Source organism: Podarcis tiliguerta (genome assembly GCF_965153285.1).
Source record: "Podarcis tiliguerta genome assembly, chromosome: 11".
Lineage (NCBI taxonomy): Eukaryota > Metazoa > Chordata > Lepidosauria > Squamata > Lacertidae > Podarcis > Podarcis tiliguerta.
This window is the reverse complement of record NC_139544.1, coordinates 13,560,387-13,582,372: the sequence shown is the minus strand read 5'-3', so window position 1 is coordinate 13,582,372 and position 21,986 is coordinate 13,560,387. Positions and strand designations below refer to the sequence as shown.

The following is a 21,986-nucleotide window of genomic DNA, read 5'->3' as shown; positions in this document are numbered from 1 at the left end:
GGGGGGAAAAAGGGGTTTTCCCCTTGGCCTGCCTTTATATCCACTCAGTTGCCAAGTGCTTTTGTGACATCACAAGAAACCCACAGCCAATGGCAACAGCTGGGGAGGCATCATCTTCATTGCTTTGAGCCTCACAATGGCAGGTGGTGCTTGTTTATTTGGGATGCGGTTGGTGCTGTGGTCTAAACCGGGCTTGCCGATCAGAAGGTCAGCAATTCGAATCCCTGTAATGGGGTGAGCTCCCGTTGCTCCGTCCCCGCTCCTGCTAACCTAGCACTTTGAAATGGGTACCGCTGTGGTGGGAAGGTAAATGGCATTTCCATGCGCTCCGGTTTCTGTCATGGTGTTCCATTGTGCCAGAAGCAGTTTAGTCATGTTGGCCACATGACCCGGAAAGCTGTCTGTGGACAAACGGCAGCTCCCTTGGCCTGAAAACAAGATGAGCCCCACAAAGCCATAGTCTCCTTTCACTGGACTTAACCGTCCAGGGATCCTTTACCTTTACCTTTTACTTAGTCACTTCATTGACTTTGGCTGAAGGATTTGCAAGACTATTCATTGCAAAAGACTTCCCCTCTGTAAATTCATTAACTTTGAAATGGAACATGAAGGGAATGTAATAGATTTCTAAATATCTGTTGATGGCCGAGATATGCACATCTTTTGTGTGCTGTGTAAAGTATATCTTCGCATCAGTGGACATGAAAATGATCTGCTATCAACTGCAGTGGACCATCAAAGTGCCAGTGAATATTGAAACAGAAGGTGACATGGTTTATGCATCCCACTCCTATTCCCGTTTGATTATTAGGGCTTTCTCCAAAGAATCCTGAAACATGGTTTGGTGACCTCAGTTAGATTTCCTAACTCTTCCATCTACGGCTCCCAGGGTTCCCCATGGAAGCAGGAATGGCTATTAGTTTGTCTGTAGCATAAAATGCTCTAAGTATGGTATAGAAAGGATGAGTGCAGTGCATGTGTTCTCTGCAGAAGTTATTTTCCACCTGAATACCTCTGCTTAATGTGCTTCACCTAGTGGGTCATTGGCATCAGTTTTCTAGGTAGCGATTACACTGCTGATGCTCCTGCACTTTATCCTTTGGCAGGAGATAAGGGAGGTAAACTAGAAATGTAATAAGAAGAGTTGTCTGCTGAAAGACGCAGAAATAACTGAGAAATTGAAAAAGGGTTGATAAAAATGAGCGAGGCAAGTAAAAGCATGAAGAAAAGTTCATGCTGAGGTTATACAGAAGATTTGATACTGCTAATTAGATAAATAATCCAGCCGCCCATCATAATCCTTTGAAAGTTAGATGCATCTATAATTGAACCATGTCTGTATTTGCAGCAGTCAGTGATTAAAATGCTGAAAACAAGCTTTCGAATCCTTCCTGACTCTTTTCCCCACTGGATGTTTGGAAGGAAGGGTGGGGTGAGAGACATGTACCTTTGACAGGACAGTGTTTACTTGGCCCAAGCGATGGACTGTAGAACATATTTTATTTTTTGTCAAAGCTGCAAATTGGCAAGTAGATGGCTTAGCGGTAGGGTTTCCCTGCAAACTTTCTCAGACTGACTTAATCCAGGTATTTGAAATGTTAAAAGCTATAAAGGGGGCGGGGTTAGGCAGGTAAGTAGGTAAGTAATTACATTAAGAGCTGCATCTCACATATTGAATTCCCTACACAGGTATTGCTTGTGGGTAGAAAATGTGATGCTGTACATGTATTGCCCTTGTAACTTCCCACAGAGGAAAACGGTCTTGTTTTAAGTGACACTGAAAGAAAGGGAAAGAGTGGGAGTGAGAAGGATACAGAAGCACATTTGATATATATATGTATATATACACACACAGAGAGAGAGAAAGAGATGCTAGATCCTATGCATATTCTAGCAGTGTTCTGTGGGGGTGTGACGTTTGTGTTTAGCAGCTTTAAAACGGAACAACTTCAACTAGTGCCTCGGTTGCCATAGTAACTGGGGCCTGTAGTTTCAAAGGTTCACCCCATGTATGGGTAGAGAAATTGTAAAAAAAGAGAAGGCGATGACTTGCAATATGGCATGACTCCATGTTTTGAAAAGAAATTTCACTGGGAAGACATCTCACCTCCCACCCCCAATTTTGATCCCAAACAAGTGTCTGAATTAACAGTTTTTGCACGGGATCATGCAGGTTGGGGTTACACAGCATGGCCAGTTGCCCCCCCCCCCAAAAAAAAGAGGACATGAATCACACACATACATAAAAGAGAACACCTATTTGTTTTTGCAAGTGGGAGTAGCTATAAATCACAGGATCATGTAGAGGTAATAACAGGAATAGGTTCTCACATTAAGCCTACTAGGTTCTGTAGCATCTGGACTCAGAACCTGGTTGAAGACCATAGCTCAGTGGCCCAGGTTAAGCCCTTGATGTCTTCAAGTAGAGCTGGAAAAGACTGCTGCTGAAACCCTCAAGAACCACTGCCAGTCAGTGTACAATACTGAACTAGATGGTCTGACTTGATATAAGCAGCTTCCTGTTTTCATAATATAGCCAATGGGGGGGGGGGACAGGTTATGAAACCCTTATTTCCAAGATGATTGTTGGCAGTGGAATGCCCAGGGGATGATTCTTCTTCTTTGGCGATAACTCTTAGCCGAGTAAGATTGTCTTCCATGAACACAATCTTAACAGTGAGTCCGTAAGTGACTGTGGAGGCCAATTCTGGATCCACAAGTCCTTCTACAGTGGGGACATAGGTTTCTGGGTGGGAGTTGATTGCGGTGACAGTTTGCCAAACATGCCTTCCTCTTAGCACGTTTCTCATCCTGAGTTGGAGCATCTTCAAAGCCCATGACACCTTTGGTTAAGGCTGTTCTTCAACTGGAGCGCTCGCAGGCCAGTGTTTCCCAGTTGTCTGTGTTTATACTACATTTTTTAAGATTTGCCTTAAGAGAGTCTATAAACCTCTTTTGTTGACCTCCAGCTTTCCATTTTTAAGTTTTGAATAGAGTACCATAGTTGCTTTGGAAGACGATAATCAGGCATCCACACAACATGACCAGTCCAATGAAGTTGATGTTGAAGAATCATTGCTTCGACACTGGCGATCTCTGCTTCTTTAGTATCTATGGCACAGACCAAACTTCAATTCAGAGAACTGCCTGCTTTTGTGATCTCATTGTTCATGAGAATCTTAGCCAAAACCACACAAAAACCTGTGAATGATAGATTCATGTGGATGCTTAAATGCCTTTAATGGTGAGAAACATATGCAGCTTTGATAACAATCCTACTGTCAGGCTGTGTAGGGGAAGTCTCTTGAGTCTGACTCATCAGTGCAGACTGAGGGCAGATGGGAGAGGGGGTTGTAAGTGACTGTGAAGGCAATTCTGGATCCACACGTCCTTCCATGGTGACCCAGGGAATTATGACTGTTCTATCTAGAGCATAAGTATACATGCTACGCTAGCAAGATAATTGTGTTTCTGGAATTCGCCCCCATGAGATAGTGATGGCCACCAGTCAGTCACAGTTGAGCAGAGTATTCTTGGGCTTCCTGTTCTGCTTCTGGGCTTCCTGTGGGCATCTGGTTCGTCAGTGTGGCAACAGGATGCTGGACTAATTGGGCTTTGGCCTAATCCAGGAGGGTCCTTTGGCTATCTGTGTCTCTTGGGCTTGCCGATCAGAAGGTCGGCGGTTCGAATTCCCACGATGGGGTGAGCTCCCGTTGTTCGGTCCCAGCTCCCACCCACGTAGCAGTTTGAAAGTACGTCAAAGTGCAAGTAGATAAATAGGTACCGCTCTGGCGGGAAGGTAAACGGCGTTTCTGTGCGCTGCCCTGGTTCACCAGAAGCGGTTTAGTCATGCTGGCCACATGACCTGGAAGCTGTCTACGGACAAACACCGGCTCCCTCGGCCAGTAAAGCGAGCTGAGCACCGAAACCCCAGAGTCATCCACGACTGGACCTAATGGTCAGGGGTACCTTTACCTTTATCTTTACGCTGATTTTCCTCTGGGTCAGCAAGGGGAAATGTCTGGAAGACTCCTCTAGCTGTGTGCTAGAAGTACTCTCTTGACATTAGAGCTGGGCAATATCTGGTTTTCAGCATTGTGATATATTAGCAGCTAAACATGGTGATATACTGATGTATCACGAGATCTGAATTAAGGATGGAGCTACGTAGAGGCATTGGCTGGCTGCATGGTTTTCCCCGCGTTGCAATTTTTGCACATGCACACAAAATAGTGATTCGCAATATATTGCCAGGTCAAAATTATGAAACTGATAGCACGATAGGGGCTTTTAAATGGTTTCGGATTATATATTGATATATCACCCATCCCTACTTGGCATTAGCTTCAATAGCATAATATTGTGTGGATTGTTGTTTTTTAAGCTGCTCTCCTTTGTCCTCTCCCATTTGACAGGTTTCTCGATAACTTTCTCTTGAAGTGGCTAAAATGGAGAATAGGATGCGGGTGCAATCTTAAGCCCCCCAAAAAGTAAATTCAATTGACATTGATGGGGTCTGCATACAAGTACAGGATTATAGGGCTAGCATTTTGTTTTTGTTTTGTAGCTCTGGCATGCTTTGAGATGCTTCACATTCATGTTAAGGAGTTCAGAAATCCTGGTGTGTTAGTTATCTGGAATAAGTGGGGGGCCTGGGAGAAGGGCATGCGTGTTGTGGGCTCGAGTTCATTCCAAACATATTTTGCTTTTATGGGCTATGGCCCATGATGTATTCTCAGCTGTGGCTTTGATTTGCAGTGACTCAACTGGGGCAGTGTTTGGACAGCAAAAAAATCCTGCTGATGAGACGTGTAAACTCCCACCCAGAGCTCTAGGTGGTCTTGCCATCTCATCACATACCAAGAGTAGGAGGATACTGACCCCTTTAAATATGTGATGGAGAGCAGGTTTATAGGGGCAGCAGTGAAGGGCTCAAGAAAACTCTTCAGGGCAATTGCATAATGTTTTAATTGTTTTGGCTCTTAAAAAAAGAAATACATGCCTAGAATTGTGTTTTTCAGATGAGACATTACCTATTTGATTCTGCTTCATGGATAGATATGAGAATATTTTGTATTAGATGTTGGAATGAAGATTACTAAACCGAGATTTCAATTCCATCTTGCTAAACAGATTTCAAGAGGGGGAATGAAAACAAAAACCAAACTTAGAGGGGAAATCTAGTGTTAAGTTGTTAGAAAACAATTCTGTGCTAACACTGTAGGGTGACCTCACCACACAGCATAAGAGTGATGACATGATATTTAGCTCCATCTTAGAAAACATGGAAGTCACAGGAGATTAAATTTTTATATGCTATGGTTTCTCAAAGAGAGCAAGCTGATCAAATAGGTGTGTTAAGTGGTAATTAAAAAAAGAAATTAGCCATGATCCTTTAGTTTAAAAAATGATGATGAGGTACCAGTACTCTTCTTACCTTAATAAAAGTGCCATGGGGGCAAACATAGAATGACTACCAATGGCAGCAACCCCCCCCCAAAAAAAACCCCCCTACTCCGTACCAGTGAGTGCAATCACAAAAAGTACTAGAAAATATCTAGTTCAGACAAGGAATTATCATGCATCAAGTAAAAGCAAATTAAACACATTCATACATAAAACAGATTTTGCACCAGACACATGATGATGATGATGATGATGATGATGATGATTTATTTGTACCCCACCCATCTGACTGGTTGCCCCAGCCACTCTGGGTGGCTTCCAACATACATAAAAACATAATAAAACATTAAATCTTAAAAAGCATAAGATTCCTGATTTCTTTTTAAACTCTCCTCTATGCTCAACAGTTGAGGACCTCTTTTCATCGGCCCTTTGGCAAGTTACACACTTTTATAGAATTTGTATAGAAGGAGAAAGGAACGGAGCCAGGCACAAGAGGAACATTTGATCTAGGTTATAAACAGAGTACAGAGGGACGCGGGTGGCGCTGTGGGTTAAATCACTGAGCCTCTTGGGCTTGCCAGTCAGAAGGTTGGCAGTTTGAATCCCCGCGATGGGGTGAGCTCCTGTTGCTCGGTCCCTGCTCCTGCCAACCTAGCAGTTTGAAAGCACGTCAAAGTGTAAGTAGATAAATAGGCACCGCTCCGGTGGGAAGGCAAAGGGTGTTTCCGTGTGCTGCTCTGGTTCGCCAGAAGCGGCTTAGTCATGCTGGCCACATGTCCCGGAAGCTGTACACTGGCTCCCTCAGCCAATAAAGCGAGATGAGCGCCGCAACCCCAGAGTTGGCCACAACTGGACCTAATGGTCAGGGGTCCCTTTACCTTTATAAACAGAGTTAGAATTGACTCCTCCTTGATATACCTTTGCTAACTCCTGTCTTGCACACGCATCTTATACTTGCACTTATAAACAGTTACAAAGAAATTAAGTTATGAAATATGGACCACGGAGAAGTCAGCTACCCAAATGTGATACGAAGAATGAGGACACCAGGAGTGTGCCTCATCTCTGGAAAAGTATATGAATTGACCTAGATGGCTGATAGAGGCAATGTGAGCCGTTTGAAAACACACCATGGATTGTGCTTTTAAGCAAGAATCCCTAAACATTTTGTGAATCTTTGTACTTTTGTCCATTTACTGTATTTATTTTCCCCGATTTGAACTTTAAAATGGTGGTTTTCTTGAGTCAAAATAAGAGTACCCCTAAACATTCTTTTTAGAAGGAAAAAAAGCACTGGTTGAAAGTAAGTTTCCAGTTGCATTTATTATTTGGCTCATGCTTCATATTTAAACCTTATTTCCCTTTGAATGAAACTGGTGTCTTCTTTCTCCCCTTTTAGAAAAGACGGCGGCGAATCGATCGGAGTATGATTGGTGAGCCAACAAACTTTGTTCACACAGCTCATGTAGGATCAGGAGATCTCTTTAGTGGAATGAATTCGGTAAGTTTTTGCCAGGAATCCTGCAACATTTTATTTTATTTTATTTTTCCAGCTTTTTTCTTTATATTTTATACATTTCTTTAAATTTTATACATTTTTTGGACAAAGTAATAATCATAAATAAAGAAAGAAAGAATAAAAATGTGCACCCCACCGCTGAGACCATTCCATTGTAACTATCCAACCTCCCAAAATTTCAACACCTCTTGTGATGGTTTGACCCCTTTCCGTTGTAACAGTGCAGATTCTACAAACACCCTCCGTATCTCCTCAAAATAATTTATCCTGCATATTCCCCGTCTTACCTTAATGGCACATGTTAATTTATCATTAATAGCTATATCCCACACCTCTTTATACCATTCTTCCATTTTATATTCCGCTTGCCCCTTCCACTTCCTAGATATAATAATGTGTGCAGCTGTCAATAAATGTGTGAGCAAGTCCTTCATAGCCTGTGAACCTTGCACCCCATCCCTGCAGCATTTAGATTGTATCCTTGAATATGTATATTTTCTAAAACATTAAACAATTTAGATTTGTAGTCCACCCTATCCTAAAGATTAGAGATGTGATGTAAAATATTGCTTCATTTTTTTTTTTACAAGATGACACAGATGCTCAATTACTTATATTTTAATGCCAAAACTAGGTTGGATGCCTTTTGGCCATGCCATTTTGCAGCTCTTACGAGGCAGTATATATTCAGGAGGGCAGGAGGGAATGCATCAGTACTGCGGAAAGAAGTAGAAAGGAAAACTCAAAGATGCAAAGGAATTGGTTAACTTATTCAGGCATCATCATTTCTAATTAGTTAAAGAAGTCATCTTCAGGGGCAGCTAGAAAACAAATACGGTGGTACCTCAGTTTTTGAACGTAATCCGTTCCGGAAGACCGTTTGACTTCCAAAACATTCATAAACCGAAGCATTTATTTCTGGATGCATTTACTTACGGAAAACTCAATATGGAAGGCACATGGGACGTTCAACTTCCAAAAAGCATTCGAAAACCGAAGCAGTTACTTCTGGCTTTTTGGAGCTTGAAAACCAAAACGTTCAACTACTGAGACGTTTGAAAACCAAGATACCACTGTATATATTTACAGTGTGGTTGTGCTTGTGTTCGAGTAAGTGTATATATAGGACTGTAGCCTTGGTGTATCCTATTAAGAAAATTATGGATTCATTTATACCTTTAACACACCAGCATATCAAATATAAGAGTATTGTAGCTGATTCACTCAAATGAATAATATCAGAAAGCCTGTAACACGGTCAACCTAAATGGCATATTATAGATTGTTTCAAAGTAAGGGTGGTAAACAGTGTTAGAAGCATAGTATTACTTCTCTTTTCAGAACATTTGTAGTGTTGTCTAGTAAACAGAAAAAGTTGTACTTTCTCCCCAAGAAGATGTCAGTCTGTAATAAAAAATGCATGTTAGAACACAGACAGCTTCAGCTTCCTTCTTCCAACCCAAAATGCTCTTTCCTATATCCCTTTTATTGTACAAGAAACTCTTGTTATCATTTTTTTAGTAGGCTCAAATCTGCTATGTAAAAATGTATGCTAACTAGTTTCTTCAAAGGAAAGACTGAAACTGTTTCTTGAAAGGCCAAAATGTGTGTTTGCCTGCAGCTATCTATCTAACCATACAAGAAATAAACCTAGGAACTGCTAACGAAGGAAAATAAAGCACACCACTGATAATATTAACAAATCAGCTGTTCTAGAATTCTTTGATTGGCATGACCTTTGAAATATCCTGGAGAAAACTTGGATAGCCCTAGGTAGAAATCCCTAAAGTCACACATTCCTATGTTAGCATAGTTCACTAGAAGCAAGAATCAAAAGAATTCCCATCTTCACTGAAGAGGGCCAGAGATGGTGTTTGCAAACCTAAAATTGAGATGAATAATTGAGGTTTAGGCTGCACATATTGGAGAGCAGGTTTGGCTGTTAACTTGCTGCACAATCACAGAGGGAACAAACTCCCTGTGTTTTTTGTTCCGCCAGCACAGCACTATATTTAAAATGCATTAAAGGTGTTTACAAGGTTGGAGAAATCCCTGTCCATTCCTTATATGGATTTGGAGTTTCTGTGAAGGCATGGGGAATGAGCTGCATTGAAGTTACAGATCCAAATGCTTTTAAATCCGTGTTCTCTTTATCATCTCTTCATTTCATGCTGCTTGGGGATCTGAGCTCCCAGAATACATATTTCAATTTTAAAAATTGCAAAAATAAAGAGAATTTTAAATTTCACCTTACAAAAAAGGGGCATACTAATATCTGATTTTACATTCTTGAATTTTTTAAAATAAATTATGCATGTACAATATTATTATTGTAGCAAAGTGACTTCATGCTCAGCTGTTTTGCATATTTATTGCACACATATATATTTTTTCCAATTTTCCCAAATAAGTTTGTTCTCCCTAAAGTCTGTTTTGATTCATGGCTTACAAATCACAGTAATAAATGCCATTTTCTTATATTTTTATGGATAAGCGTTTCAAAAGATTTTTGTCTCTGTCTATTTCATCCTAGAAGAATTTATTTCATCTAACAGAATTGATATGTTAACATTCCGCTTAAATAAATCTCCTATTAAGAGAGTAAGAGATGAATCAATTGGAAGAAAACATGGATCTCTTTTGCACAGCTATGTAGACATCTATTTTTAAGACATCTGTTGCAATGCATACCGTATTTTTCGCCCTATAGGACGCACCGGCCCATAGGACGCACCTAATTTTTGGGGGGGGAAATCAAGAAAAAAAATTTTATTTCCCCCCCAGGTTTGCGCAGCCATACCCAAGCTAGAAGAGGGAGACGGAGCGCACCGTCTCCCTCTTCTGCCTTCAGGGACAGCCTCTCTAGCCTCCGTGGGGCAGCGGCTTGCCCCGCTGTCCCCCGAGGTTGTGGGGCTGGTGGGGGGGGGGGAGAAGCAAGCTTGCTTCTCTCTCTCCCCCCGCCAGCCTCCAGGCCAGGTCGGGGAATAGCGGGGTGGCGGCGCTGCGCCTCCCCGCTATCCCCTGAGGTTGTGGGGCTGTCAGTGGGGAAAAGCAAGCCTGCTTTTCCCCCTGCCAGCCTCCAGATCAGGTCGGGGAATAGCGGGGTGGCGGTGCTCCGCCTCCCCGCTATCCTCCGAGGTTGTGGGGCTGTCAGTGGGGAAAAGCAAGCCTGCTTCTCCCCCCCCCCCCAGCCTCCAGATCAGGTCGGGGAATAGCGGGGTGGCGGTTCTCCGCCTCCCCGCTATCCCCCGAGGTTGTGGGGCTGGCAGGGGGGAAAAGCAAGCCTGCTTTTCCCCCCCACCAGCCTCCAGATCATGTCGGAGAATAGCGGGGTGGCGGTGCTCCGCCTCCCCGCTATCCTCCGAGGTTGTGGGGCTGGCAGGGGGGAAAAGCAAGCCTGCTTTTCCCCCCCACCAGCCTCCAGATCATGTCGGAGAATAGCGGGGTGGCGGTGCTCCGCCTCCCCGCTTTCCTCCGAGGTTGTGGGGCTGGCAGGGGGGAGAAGCAAGCCTGCTTCTCCCCCTGCCAGCCTCCAGATCACGTCGGAGAATAGCGGGGTGGCGGTGCTCCGCCTCCCCGCTATCCTCCGAGGTTGTGGGGCTGGCAGGAGGGAGAAGCAAGCCTGCTTCTCCCCCTGCCAGCCTCCAGATCACGTCGGAGAATAGCGGGGTGGCGGTGCTCCGCCTCCCCTCTTTCCTCCGAGGTTGTGGGGCTGGCAGGGGGGAGAAGCAAGCCTGCTTCTCCCCCCGCCAGCCTCCAGACCAGGTCGGGGAATAGCGGGGTGGCGGCGCTGCGCCTCCCCGCTATCCTCCGAGGTTGTGGGGCTGGCAGGGGGGAAAAGCAAGCCTGCTTCTCCCCCTGCCAGCCTCCAGATCACGTCGGAGAATAGCGGAGTGGCGGTGCTCCGCCTCCCCGCTATCCTCCGAGGTTGTGGGGCTGGCAGGAGGGAGAAGCAAGCCTGCTTCTCCCCCTGCCAGCCTCCAGATCACGTCGGAGAATAGCGGGGTGGCGGTGCTCTGCCTCCCCTCTTTCCTCCGAGGTTGTGGGGCTGGCAGGGGGGAGAAGCAAGCCTGCTTCTCCCCCCGCCAGCCTCCAGACCAGGTCGGGGAATAGCGGGGTGGCGGCGCTGCGCCTCCCCGCTATCCTCCGAGGTTGTGGGGCTGGCAGGGGGGAAAAGCAAGCCTGCTTCTCCCCCTGCCAGCCTCCAGATCACGTCGGAGAATAGCGGGGTGGCGGTGCTCCGCCTCCCCGCTATCCTCCGAGGTTGTGGGGCTGGCAGGAGGGAGAAGCAAGCCTGCTTCTCCCCCTGCCAGCCTCCAGATCACGTCGGAGAATAGCGGGGTGGCGGTGCTCCGCCTCCCCGCTATCCTCCGAGGTTGTGGGGCTGGCAGGAGGGAGAAGCAAGCCTGCTTCTCCCCCCCGCCAGCCTCCAGATCAGGTGGGGGAATAGCGGGGTGGCGGCGCTGCGCCTCCCCGCTGTCCCCCGAGGTTGTGGGGCTGGCAGGGGGGGAAAGCAAGCCTGCTTCTCCCCCCCCCCAGCCTCCAGATCAGGTGGGGGAATAGCGGGGTGGCGGCGCTGCGCCTCCCCGCTGTCCCCCGAGGTTGTGGGGCTGGCAGGGGGGGAAAGCAAGCCTGCTTCTCCCCCCCCCCCCGCCAGCCTCCAGATCAGGTGGGGGAATAGCGGGGTGGCGGCGCTCCGCCTCCCTGCTATCCCCCGAGGTTGTGGGGCTGTCAGGGTGGAAAAGCAAGCCTGCTTCTCCCCCCCGCCAGCCTCCAGACCATGTCGGGGAATAGCGGGGTGGTGGCGCTGCGCCTCCCCGCTATCCTCCGAGGTTGTGGGGCTGGCAGGGGGGAAAAGCAAGCCTGCTTCTCCCCCCCCCCCCCCCGCCAGCCTCCAGACCAGGTCGGGGAATAGCGGGGTGGCGGCCCTGCGCCTCCCCGCTGTCCCCCGAGGTTGTGGGGCTGTCAGGGGGGGGAAAGCAAGCCTGCTTCTCCCCCCCCCCCGCCGCCAGCCTCCAGACCAGGTCGGGGAATAGCGGGGTGGCGGCGCTGCGCCTCCCCGCTGTCCCCCGAGCTTTTGGGCTGCAGGCTGCTGCCCGCAAGCCTTGGCAGCCCGCGGGACCTCCCGCCAGGTTTGCAAGACTTGCGGATAGCTTCCTGAAGCCTGGAGAGCGAGAGGGGTCGGTGCGCACCGATCCCTCTCGCTCTCCAGGCTTCAGCGAAAGCCTGCATTTGCCCCATAGGACGCACACACATTTCCCCTTCATTTTTGGAGGGGAAAAAGTGCGTCTTATAGGACGAAAAATACGGTACATCCTGTGCAAGAAATTTTGGTCTCTTATATGATATACACGATTCTATTTGTCTCTCCTAAAAAGAAAAACATTCTCTGTTTCTAAGCCATGTTTATAACTCAAGATCACACATGTGTATCAGCTGCAACATCAAATGATGTACAAAACACTGATCCCATGCTGCAGCTACGAGGGACTGAAGGTTCCCTCGTATGTTACTCCAACAAAGTTGTGATCATGTGATCACACAGCTCACCCTGGCCCTGATGTCCAGGCATTAGGCATGAGAATCCCCACGACAGGGTGAGCTCCTATCACTCTGTCCCAGCTCCTGCCAACCTAGCAGTTCAAAAGAATGCCAGTGCAAGTAGATAAACAGGTACCGCTGCGGCGGGAAGGTAAATGGCATTTCCGTGCGCTCTGGTTTCTGTCACAGTGTCCTGTTGCACCAGAAGAGGTTCAGTCCTGCTAGCCACTTGACCTGGAAAACTGTCTGCAGACAAATGCAGGCTCCCTCGGCCTGAAAGCGAGATGAGCGCCGCAACCCCATGGTCATCTTTGACTGGACTTGACTGTCCAGGGGTCCTTTAGGGACAGCATTGGTTTAATAAAGAGATGTTATTCTCCTTATGGAAACTAAACAACTAGGAAAAGTGCTATCCATGTCAAATGTGTTCAAATGCCAGTAAACCTACCTTCTAGGAATGAACTTGTGCTAAATCAGTTCCTCCCTTAAAGAGGGCACGTATTGCAGTGAGACCTGGACAACCGACACCCTGTGTTGTGGGTGGGTACATTTGGTCAGCCACAACACCCGATTGGTAGGTCCCTCAAAGCTGGGTACAATCTGGGCAATGGGATGCAGTCCAAATGGTTCGAGGGACCTATTTATGCCCATGCACGTGACCCAGAGCTTCCTCTTTCAGCGTGTGGGAACACCCACCCACCTATCCCTACTTTTAGGGTTTGTTGCGCTTGACCTTGCTTTACCGTCATGTGTCGTCTGTCGTTGGGACAGGGGCACGGCAGGAATTTTCCCCACTTGGCTGATTGGCTGTTGCCATTTGGGTTTCGCCTGCTGCGTAGCAAATCGTCACAACTTGTAAGGTTGAGGATAGGCTCTGGTTCAGGTGATAGGGATGGGAGAACGCTCTCACTATCCCTATGTGAAGGTTATTCCATTAAAAGAATCCAGGGACTCGATGGTTTGGTCAACCCCTGTGAGGGGGTTGTGCCTGTGCCTGAGCCCAGGGGGACATTTGGGTGGCAGAGTTAGCCCGTTCCCGGCTTTCCGCTTATCCAGGTGTTCACCCTTGGCTGACCTATGATAGAGCTCTGGGTCAGCGCTACCTGCATGGCAGGGAGCTAGTCAAACCAGAACCTATGCAACCAGTCACTTTCTGTAATCAATAAAGTTGTGGCCTAAATTCTGACAAAAACCAAAACCAAAATTTGAGTCAAGTGTGAATTTATTTTAGGGGGGAGGTTTCTGGGTCTGAACATGCAATGTAATGAACTTGAGAGGCCACCAGTTCATGGCTGACCGTGCCACTTTCTTTCCTACCCTTTCCCTGTATGTCTAGGTGAGTTCAATTCAGAACCAAATGCAGTCCAAAGGAGGCTATGGAGGAGGAATGTCTGCAAATGTTCAAATGCAGCTTGTAGATACAAAGGTGGGATAACCGTGGGACATACTTTGAGTGAGTATTACAGAATTTGCAAGCGCTATTGCCGACTTTTCTCTGCTAGTAACAGAGAAGAAGCTGTTGTGCTCCTTTTAAGCGATTCTCTGTAAATAGCTTGTTCGTTATATTTGCCGCCAGCCCAGGAGCCGGCTGCAATAAATATGTGCATGCAAATGTGTGTTAGGTATTATGCAATGAGCGATAAGATCAAGTACTTCCAGTACAAATTATAAGAAAGAGATTTTGTTCTACTGATTTCGCACACTCGTCTATCAGGAATTAGCTTTAGGCCTTTGGCGCTCATCTTTGTAGGAATTGTTGGCCCCTGAAGTTCTCAGTGGTACCAAAACGAGAACAGTTAAATTGCAGAGAAGGGGTAACATCACAGTTAAAGTATGATTGCATAAATAGAGCATGTGAGCATTTTTTTATTTCTGATAGCAGTAGGTGGTTTCATCAAACAATCTCTTAAGTTCCTTAGTTCCCGGCTCCCACACATGGCTTACTGCTGCTGCTGGAGGTTAGGAAACACACATTGTAATGATGTCTCAATGTGAGATGAAATTTGCGCTATGTGTCACAGTTTGAGAGAACACAGCCTATGGCTGCCATGTTCAGTAGTAGCTGCCAGCAAGCTACATTTCTTTCTTTCCCCACTTTTTATTCATTCTTTTATTTCTATTTTATACATTTATTTACATTTTATACACTCTTTTTTTTTACAAAGTAATAATAATATATAAATAAGAATAAAAATGTGCACCCCACCACCGAAACCATTCCATCATAACTATCCAACCTCCCAAAATTTCAGCACCTCTTGCGATGATGGTGCAGTACAGTACAGATTCTACAAACAATATCTCCTCAAAATCATTTCCCCTGCATATTCCCCATCTTACTGTAATGGCACATGTTAATTTAGCATTAATAGCTATATCCCACACCTCTTTATACCATTCTTCCATTTTATATTCTGCTTGCCCCCTCCACTTCATGGCTATCATCATTCATGTGCATGTCAATAAATTTGTGAGCAAGCCCTTCATGGCCTGCGAATTTTCCACCCCATCATAGATTGATAATAATGCTGCCTCTGGAACTTTGGTCACCTTTAACCCAGTGATTTCTGTTATCTCCTTATATATATATATTTTTACATATTTTCACTGCCACCACATGTGAACATAATTCCGCAAGCTACATTTCTGCCCTCGTTCTGAGAATGTCTTGTTTGTCTTTGTACTCATTCATTGCTCTGTTTTTCCCCCACAGATCCTTGTGAATATCTGTACCTTCTTTCCTGTGTTCCTCTATGCCTTGGTGACTGCTTCCTGTGCTCATGAGAGAAGTTGATGGTTCATCACCCACCCCTTGTGATTACGCCGCTGAAACATTCCTTTTCTGCTGTGAGGGTGACATTTATCAGACTGGTCTTGTCATGCATTGCAAGTGGCAAGCTTACATCTCACTGCTACCAAAACATCTGTGGACATGTATTGGTTGGTTGAGTTGTTCTTTGGGGGACATTTTTAGTCTATTCTCGGCATTTTAAAACAACATTTTTAAGCGATCTAAACATGTAGTTTGGTGTTGGGTTGACCTCTTTATTTGTACTCCCTCTGCAAGGCCTCATTTACGGCATTCTCATTGGTTGGTTTTTTTTTTTAAATCCTTATTTCCTTTTCTGTGATTAGAAGCAAGCAAGTTCCTATTAATATGTTGAACCTGTCATTGTTAATATAATTTTATTATTTTTTAGGGAAAAGGTCTGGGACCTGCAAGCACAATGATCATTTCACACAGTCAGAAATCGGCAGAGTATATGAGCGCATGCTTTGTGAATTTGCTTGGTATGGTGGCCTGTTGGGTGCCAAAAACATTTTTTTTAATGCTTGTTCTTGCAGATGGATGATATTATTGCTGATTAAAAAGTTTTGCAATGGCACCAGATCATGCTAATCTCTCTGGGGGAAAAGGTCTTGTATCTTTTAGCTGCTTTGGAAATACATCGTCTTAGGTTTTGAGCCAGCTGATCTTGAAATAATAAAGAGAGCTTGCGTTCATAAGGCATTTTGTTGTAAATGTTCAGTATATTTATTTGAAAGAGCTGACCTCAAGATTGTAACCCGGTGTAGTAACGTACATACTAAATGTTGTGGTTGCGCTTTGTCTGGTTAAAGAGGCATTGTTATGTTGGCTGCTTTTTTCTTTTCTCTCTCCCCCCACTTTTTTTTTTTAAAAAAAGCTTAATTTTAGGCCATTCCGGCATTGCCAGTAGCAGCATGTTGAACTGCCTGCAATATTATAGCTGGAATTTAGTTGACCTCTCTAAGTAGTTGGCAGTTTCTGCGTACTAAATATTTAGGGGCCATGTAAGTTGCTGAAAGCAACATAGTAACCTGGCAGAAACTGGTGCCAGCGAAAACAACATACAGGGTGGCTTTTTGCTATATTGGTCAAGAAGCCTTTTGCTCAGGTTCCAAAGCATGTTCCTCTTTCACAAAGTGTGAAAATTGTGTTTTTTAATATTGCACTGTTCTTGAAATATTTCTGTAAGTGGTCCTCTTTTCTTTTTTCTTTTCTTTTTTCATCTTCCCCACCCTCATGCCCCCTTGGTCATAAGAAGCTGAAGTCAGTTGATTAAACACTAGCAAAATATTTTTTTAAACCACATTTAGAATGCTCCTCATACATTTTTAACATCTTAACTGGCAAGTGGCATTACTGAGCCTAAATGGAAAAGTTCTTGAAAGTGACAAGCACAGATAGACACAACACAAAAGAGAGAGAGAGCAAGAAAAGAGAATTTGCGGCATAAAATCCATTCATTTCCATGTGGTTCATGCAGAAACGTCATGAAACTAGCATTGCTTTGTAGTTAATGCCGAAATATTTCTCTCTGCTCCCATTGGTAATTTGTAATGGGAAGACACTAGAATGAAAGGTAATCAAAAAACAGTTTTTTAAAAAAATTCCTGGTTCTACTGAAAGTATTAATATTTTTCAAAAGCTAATAAAACAACATCAGTTGGATAATGATCCAAGACCACTGTTGAAGGCCCAAACTCCCAAGGAAGTCATATGTCTAAACATCTCTGAAATGAGTAGAAGCAGTGGCTAAGCTCATCTGTGCCAGATATTGCTCTGCATTCATTTCAATGAGCTAAGTCCAGAAGATGTTCCTGTTGCATTGATCCCATAGACTTTCTGAGGACAGCAAGGCTATAGGACCGTAATACGATTTTGTGGGGCAAAGATCCAATTTAGATGTCCCATCAAATCTTCACTGACTGGAGGTGCTGATTTATGAGGTTGCACCTCTCTTTGGCTGTTTGGGTCAAATAAATGGCAACGTAATGATAGTTATCTTAGTTCAATTGTGTACATTCTCAAAAATGCTCTTCAAAATATAGGATTTCAGAATTATTTTCACTTTTGTCCTTGCTGATGGAAAATAAAATTTTTGGAGCATTTGTTTTGTCTGGGGGAAAAAGTAATAATCTTCAGCTCAGTCGCCAGAAAAGAGAGACATATTTTTATAACAAACATACTTTTTTTTGTACATTATGTTCATTCTTAAATAATGTAAGTTCAATGTTGTCTTGTAGATATTAAAAGGAGAATATTGACTTTTGATTCAATAAATGTTTTCTTTCAGCTGCTGGTTTACCTATTTCTTTATCATAACCACTACCTATTGGTTTGGAGGAATCGGACCCTCAGGCCTTCAAAACACTGTTTCATCTTTTCAGTTTTAGTGCTTTACTGGAAGGTAAAGGTGGGGACCATATGGAAGCAGCTTTGTAGATTCTCTTTTAGATCACTATTTAACAAAATGTTGAAGCCCAGAGCATTGCTATGGAAGATTTCACCCACTTTTCTCAAATCGGATTCTGTAGAAATAATTATATATACACCCTGCCCATCTGGCTGGGTTTCTGGGCGGCTCGCAACAGAACACCAATAACAATAATAAAAAAGGAGCAACATGAAACATCTAAAACTTGCCTAAACAGGTCTGCCTTCAGATGTCTTCTAAAAGTCAGATAGTTGCTTATTTCCTTGACATCTGATGGGAGGGCGTTCCACGGGGCAGGCTCCACTACCGAGAAGGCCCTACAGAAATGTGTCATATTTGAATTGCAACAAGGAATTGCAACAGGTGGTTCACAAATAATCTTGTGGACAGATTATTAACTGCTACCCCCCATGTTGGTTCTGTTTCAGAGTATTGAAAGTTTGTATGTGGGTGCCATTCAAAGGGCTTATTTGGACTTATAACACCCTAATATCTCAAGAATTTAACATCACTACTTCAGATGTCTTCTAAAAGTCAGATAGTTGTTTATTTCCTTGACATCTGATTGGAGGGCGTTCCACAGGGCGGGCGCCACTACCGAGAAGGCCCTCTGCCTGGTTCCCTGTAACCTCGCTTCCCGCAGTGAGGGAACCGCCAGAAGGCCCTCGGAGCTGGACCTCAGTGTCTGGGCTGAATGATGGGGGTGGAGATGCTCCTTCAGGTATACTAGGCCAAGGGCGTTTGGGGCTTTAAAGGTCAGCACCAACACTTTGAATTTTTGCACACAGGTATCAACTGCAGCAGTCTTCCAAATGCCAGGTGACAAACTCATAAATATGACCACCTCTAGTCAGGATGGGTCAAGTGCATAGAATCATAGAATCATAGAGTTGGAAGAGACCACAAGGGCCATCGAGTCCAACCCCCTGCCAAGCAGGAACCACCATCAGACCACTCCTGACATATGGTTGTCAAGCCTCTGCTTAAAGACCTCCAAAGAAGGAGACTCCACCACACTCCTTGGCAGCAATTTCCATCTCTCTTATTCCCAAGTAATCACAGCTAGGGATTTTGGATAAACTTAGCCTTCAACATTTCCCTTAATACGCTTCACAATTTCTAGTTTTTATACTAATAGAAAAGGCAGGTGAATAAGGACACCTTCACACTGGTGCTTTCTGTGGGTATATTCTGCGACATGTAATTGATGCCAAAAGAGTGCATTAGTGGTAGATTCATTCTGGACCATCTGCACATCTTAGTCCTTCTGCAAAGCTTCCCAATGTAATTTCATTACTGCCTTCCGGAGCATTCCTCTTGCTCTATGGTGCAACAGAGGTTGGACAAAAAATAAATAAAACCCAAACATTTATGGTATGAAAAAATTCAGCTTTTCAGCAGGAAGTTATTGGACATGCACCAGTTGGGAATGAAGCCGTTTGTCCACCCTGAATCCTTTAAGAGCGGGTTTGAACAGTATTGAAAGAAAGATTGCGTATAACTGCCCCAGTACCATCACAAGCACAAATCGTCAAGAATGTACAATGAAAAGGACACCTAGAGGGGTGCCGAGAAGTGTCAAATGCAGTAAAAAGTGTTTCATTTATTCAGAAATTATGCTACTTATATTTAAACAGATGATCTGGCTCTGCTGCTTTTTTAGCTCTGCAGGTATTATTATTATTATTATTATTATTATTATTATTATTATTACCCCTTTTATCTGGCTGGGTTTCCCCAGCCACTCTGAGCGGCTTCCAACAGAAGATTAAAAATACATTGAAACATCAGTCATTAAAAACTTTTCTAAACAGGGCTGCCTTCAGATGTCTTCTAAATGTCAGATAGTTGTTTATTTCCTTGACATCTGATGGGAGGGCATTCCACAGGACTGGTGCCACTACCGAGAAGGCCCTCTGCCTGGTTCCCTGTAACCTCACTTCTCGCAGTGAGGGAACCACCAGAAGACCCTCAGAGCTGGACCTCAGTGTCCCGGCTGAACGATGGGGGTGGAGATGCTTAGGTCATTTAGGTCAGTATAGGGATGGGGAACCCACACCTAAAGGATGGCATGGAAGAATCATACACCAATGGGAGCGCGTGAGTAGTTCCATATATTTATGTTAGCCTCTGAGTGTCATTGCTTATGTAGTCCAAATGGCTCCATGCCTGCCCAAGAGTTAGGTGTCTACAGGCTCTGGGGAGGGAAATCTAAGGAGGGAAGGAGCCCCCCCAAACAACCCAATGCAGACAGAGCATACTCAGTGGCCATGGGATGTTGACTGAGTGTTGGGGGTGGAGGGATGGAAAACTGGGTGGTGCTTGCAGCTGCTGTTGAAGTTGTAAAACAATGAACAGGGCGGAGCAATGGAGAACTTCTGAAACAACAATGGGATATTAGCTCTGCCCAAGGCATGATGGAGAGCAGCAACGACTGGGAAAAGAGAGACGTAACATTTTACAAGGACAGGAAGAAACACCATGGACAGAATAATTGCCACACACAGGAGGAATAAGGATATAGTTTGAATGCTTCACCTATAGCTTTATAAATCATTTAATGTGTCAAGACAAATGGATGTCGTCAATATTGCAGTTGTCGTATAAGGGATTGTTATTTTGGCTGGAATGTAATTGAGATGAATAAGATTTTGAAACGCAGAAACAAAGGAAACTCTCAAACCATCAATTCTAGCATGTGGGAGGCCACCTAAATTATACAATTTGGCATCTGAATGATTGGGATGAGTAATTGTATTATAATTGAGCATTGTTATAATGAGGCTACCATTGGATTGTTGTAATTGAAAACTAAACGAAGATCATGGCCACTGGTCCCATCACCTCCTGGCAAATAGAAGGGGGAGAAATGGAGGCAGTGAGAGATTTTACTTTCTTGGGCTCCATGATCACTGCAGATGGTGACAGCAGCCACGAAATTAAGAGACGCCTGCTTCTTGGGAGGAAAGCAATGACAAACCTAGACAGCATTTTAAAAAGTAGAGACATCACCTTGCCAACAAAGGTCAGCCCTGAGTGCTCACTGGAAGGACAGATCCTGAAGCTGAGGCTCCAATACTTTGGCCACCTCATGAGAAGAGAAGACTCCCTGGAAAAGACCCTGATGCTGGGAAAGATGGAGGGCACAAGGAGAAGGGGACGACAGAGGACGAGATGGTTAGACAGTGTTCTCGAAGCTACAAACATGAGTCTGACCAAACTGCGGGTGGCAGTGGAAGACAGAAGTGCCTGGCGTGCTCTGGTCCATGGGGTCACGAAGAGTCGGACACGACTGAACGACTAAACAACAACAATTGAAAACTAATAAAAATTATTGTAAAATTTAAAAAAAGGAAAACCGAGCAAGGGGAGTAAGAATAGAATCCTCTCCAGGGCTGTCAGATTAACCCAAGGGCTACCAATAAATTAGCATGTTTTCAGAGAAATGGATTTCGTTGGGAAGATGGGTAGGATATAAATCTAATAAATAATACATAAATAAAATTGGTCCTCAAAATGTTGCAGAAGATGCTGATTAATGATGGGCACAACCCACCCCCTTTTGATTCAATATGGGCTGCATCTTCCTTGGCTTTTTCCAATAATTCTTCAAAGCTTAGGGAGACCAACCCCAGTAGAACTTCTCCATCACAAGCAACCTTCTTACCTGTATCACTGCTTTTAATGCTTAACTCATTATTTATATGGTCTTTATTATTTCTCTCTTCTATTTGATATGTCTCAGCTAAGCAGCTAGAATAAATTAAAAAGTTTTTAAATAAACCAAAAAAAGAACCAAAACACAAGTAGTTTTTAAATTAATATTTAATTTGGAATACTTGTTGATAATTCCATGTCAGGATCTTGGTGATATATTTAACACTGCATAAAACACATTCTTGGCCTAGTTGCATGTGGAGACCCCCCAAAACCACCCCCAAACGAAGACACAATAGACACAGATTTTAGTTTAAGGTCTTTGGTATTAAATTTTGGGTACAACTTTATTGATTACAGCATGTGAGTGGTTGCTTAGGCATTGGTTCCAGACTACCTGAACCTGCACGGTGGCAGGAACAGGACTAATACTGGGCACCACCATATGTCAGTAAGGCAAAGCATCCTGGGGGAGCAAGAACTCCTTCCATCTCACAGCTCACCCCAGATGCTCCCAGGGGCTCTGGCGTGGCCCTAACCCCTTGACAGGGTTTGGACAAAAGCAAGGCAAGCCCCTGGATTCCTTTAATGGAATTTCCTAGCAGCAGCAATGGAGGGGC

General features: G+C 44.5%; 1 protein-coding gene across 6 annotated transcripts in view; it reads left to right on the top strand.

Moving 5' to 3' along the window:
* CDC42SE2 (CDC42 small effector 2) overlaps positions 1–17,567 on the top strand; it is a 95,029-nt gene extending 77,462 nt beyond the window's left edge. For all 6 annotated transcript variants that reach the window (XM_083404443.1, XM_083404441.1, XM_083404438.1 and 3 more), the window contains 3 exons: positions 6,809–6,910; positions 13,806–13,922; positions 15,183–17,567. In XM_083404443.1, coding sequence (XP_083260569.1) covers positions 6,809–6,910; positions 13,806–13,904 — 201 coding nt within the window. In that variant the 3' untranslated portion in view covers positions 13,905–13,922; positions 15,183–17,567. The remainder of the gene's footprint in view (positions 1–6,808; positions 6,911–13,805; positions 13,923–15,182) is intronic.
* The last annotated feature ends 4,419 nt before the right edge of the window (positions 17,568–21,986 follow it).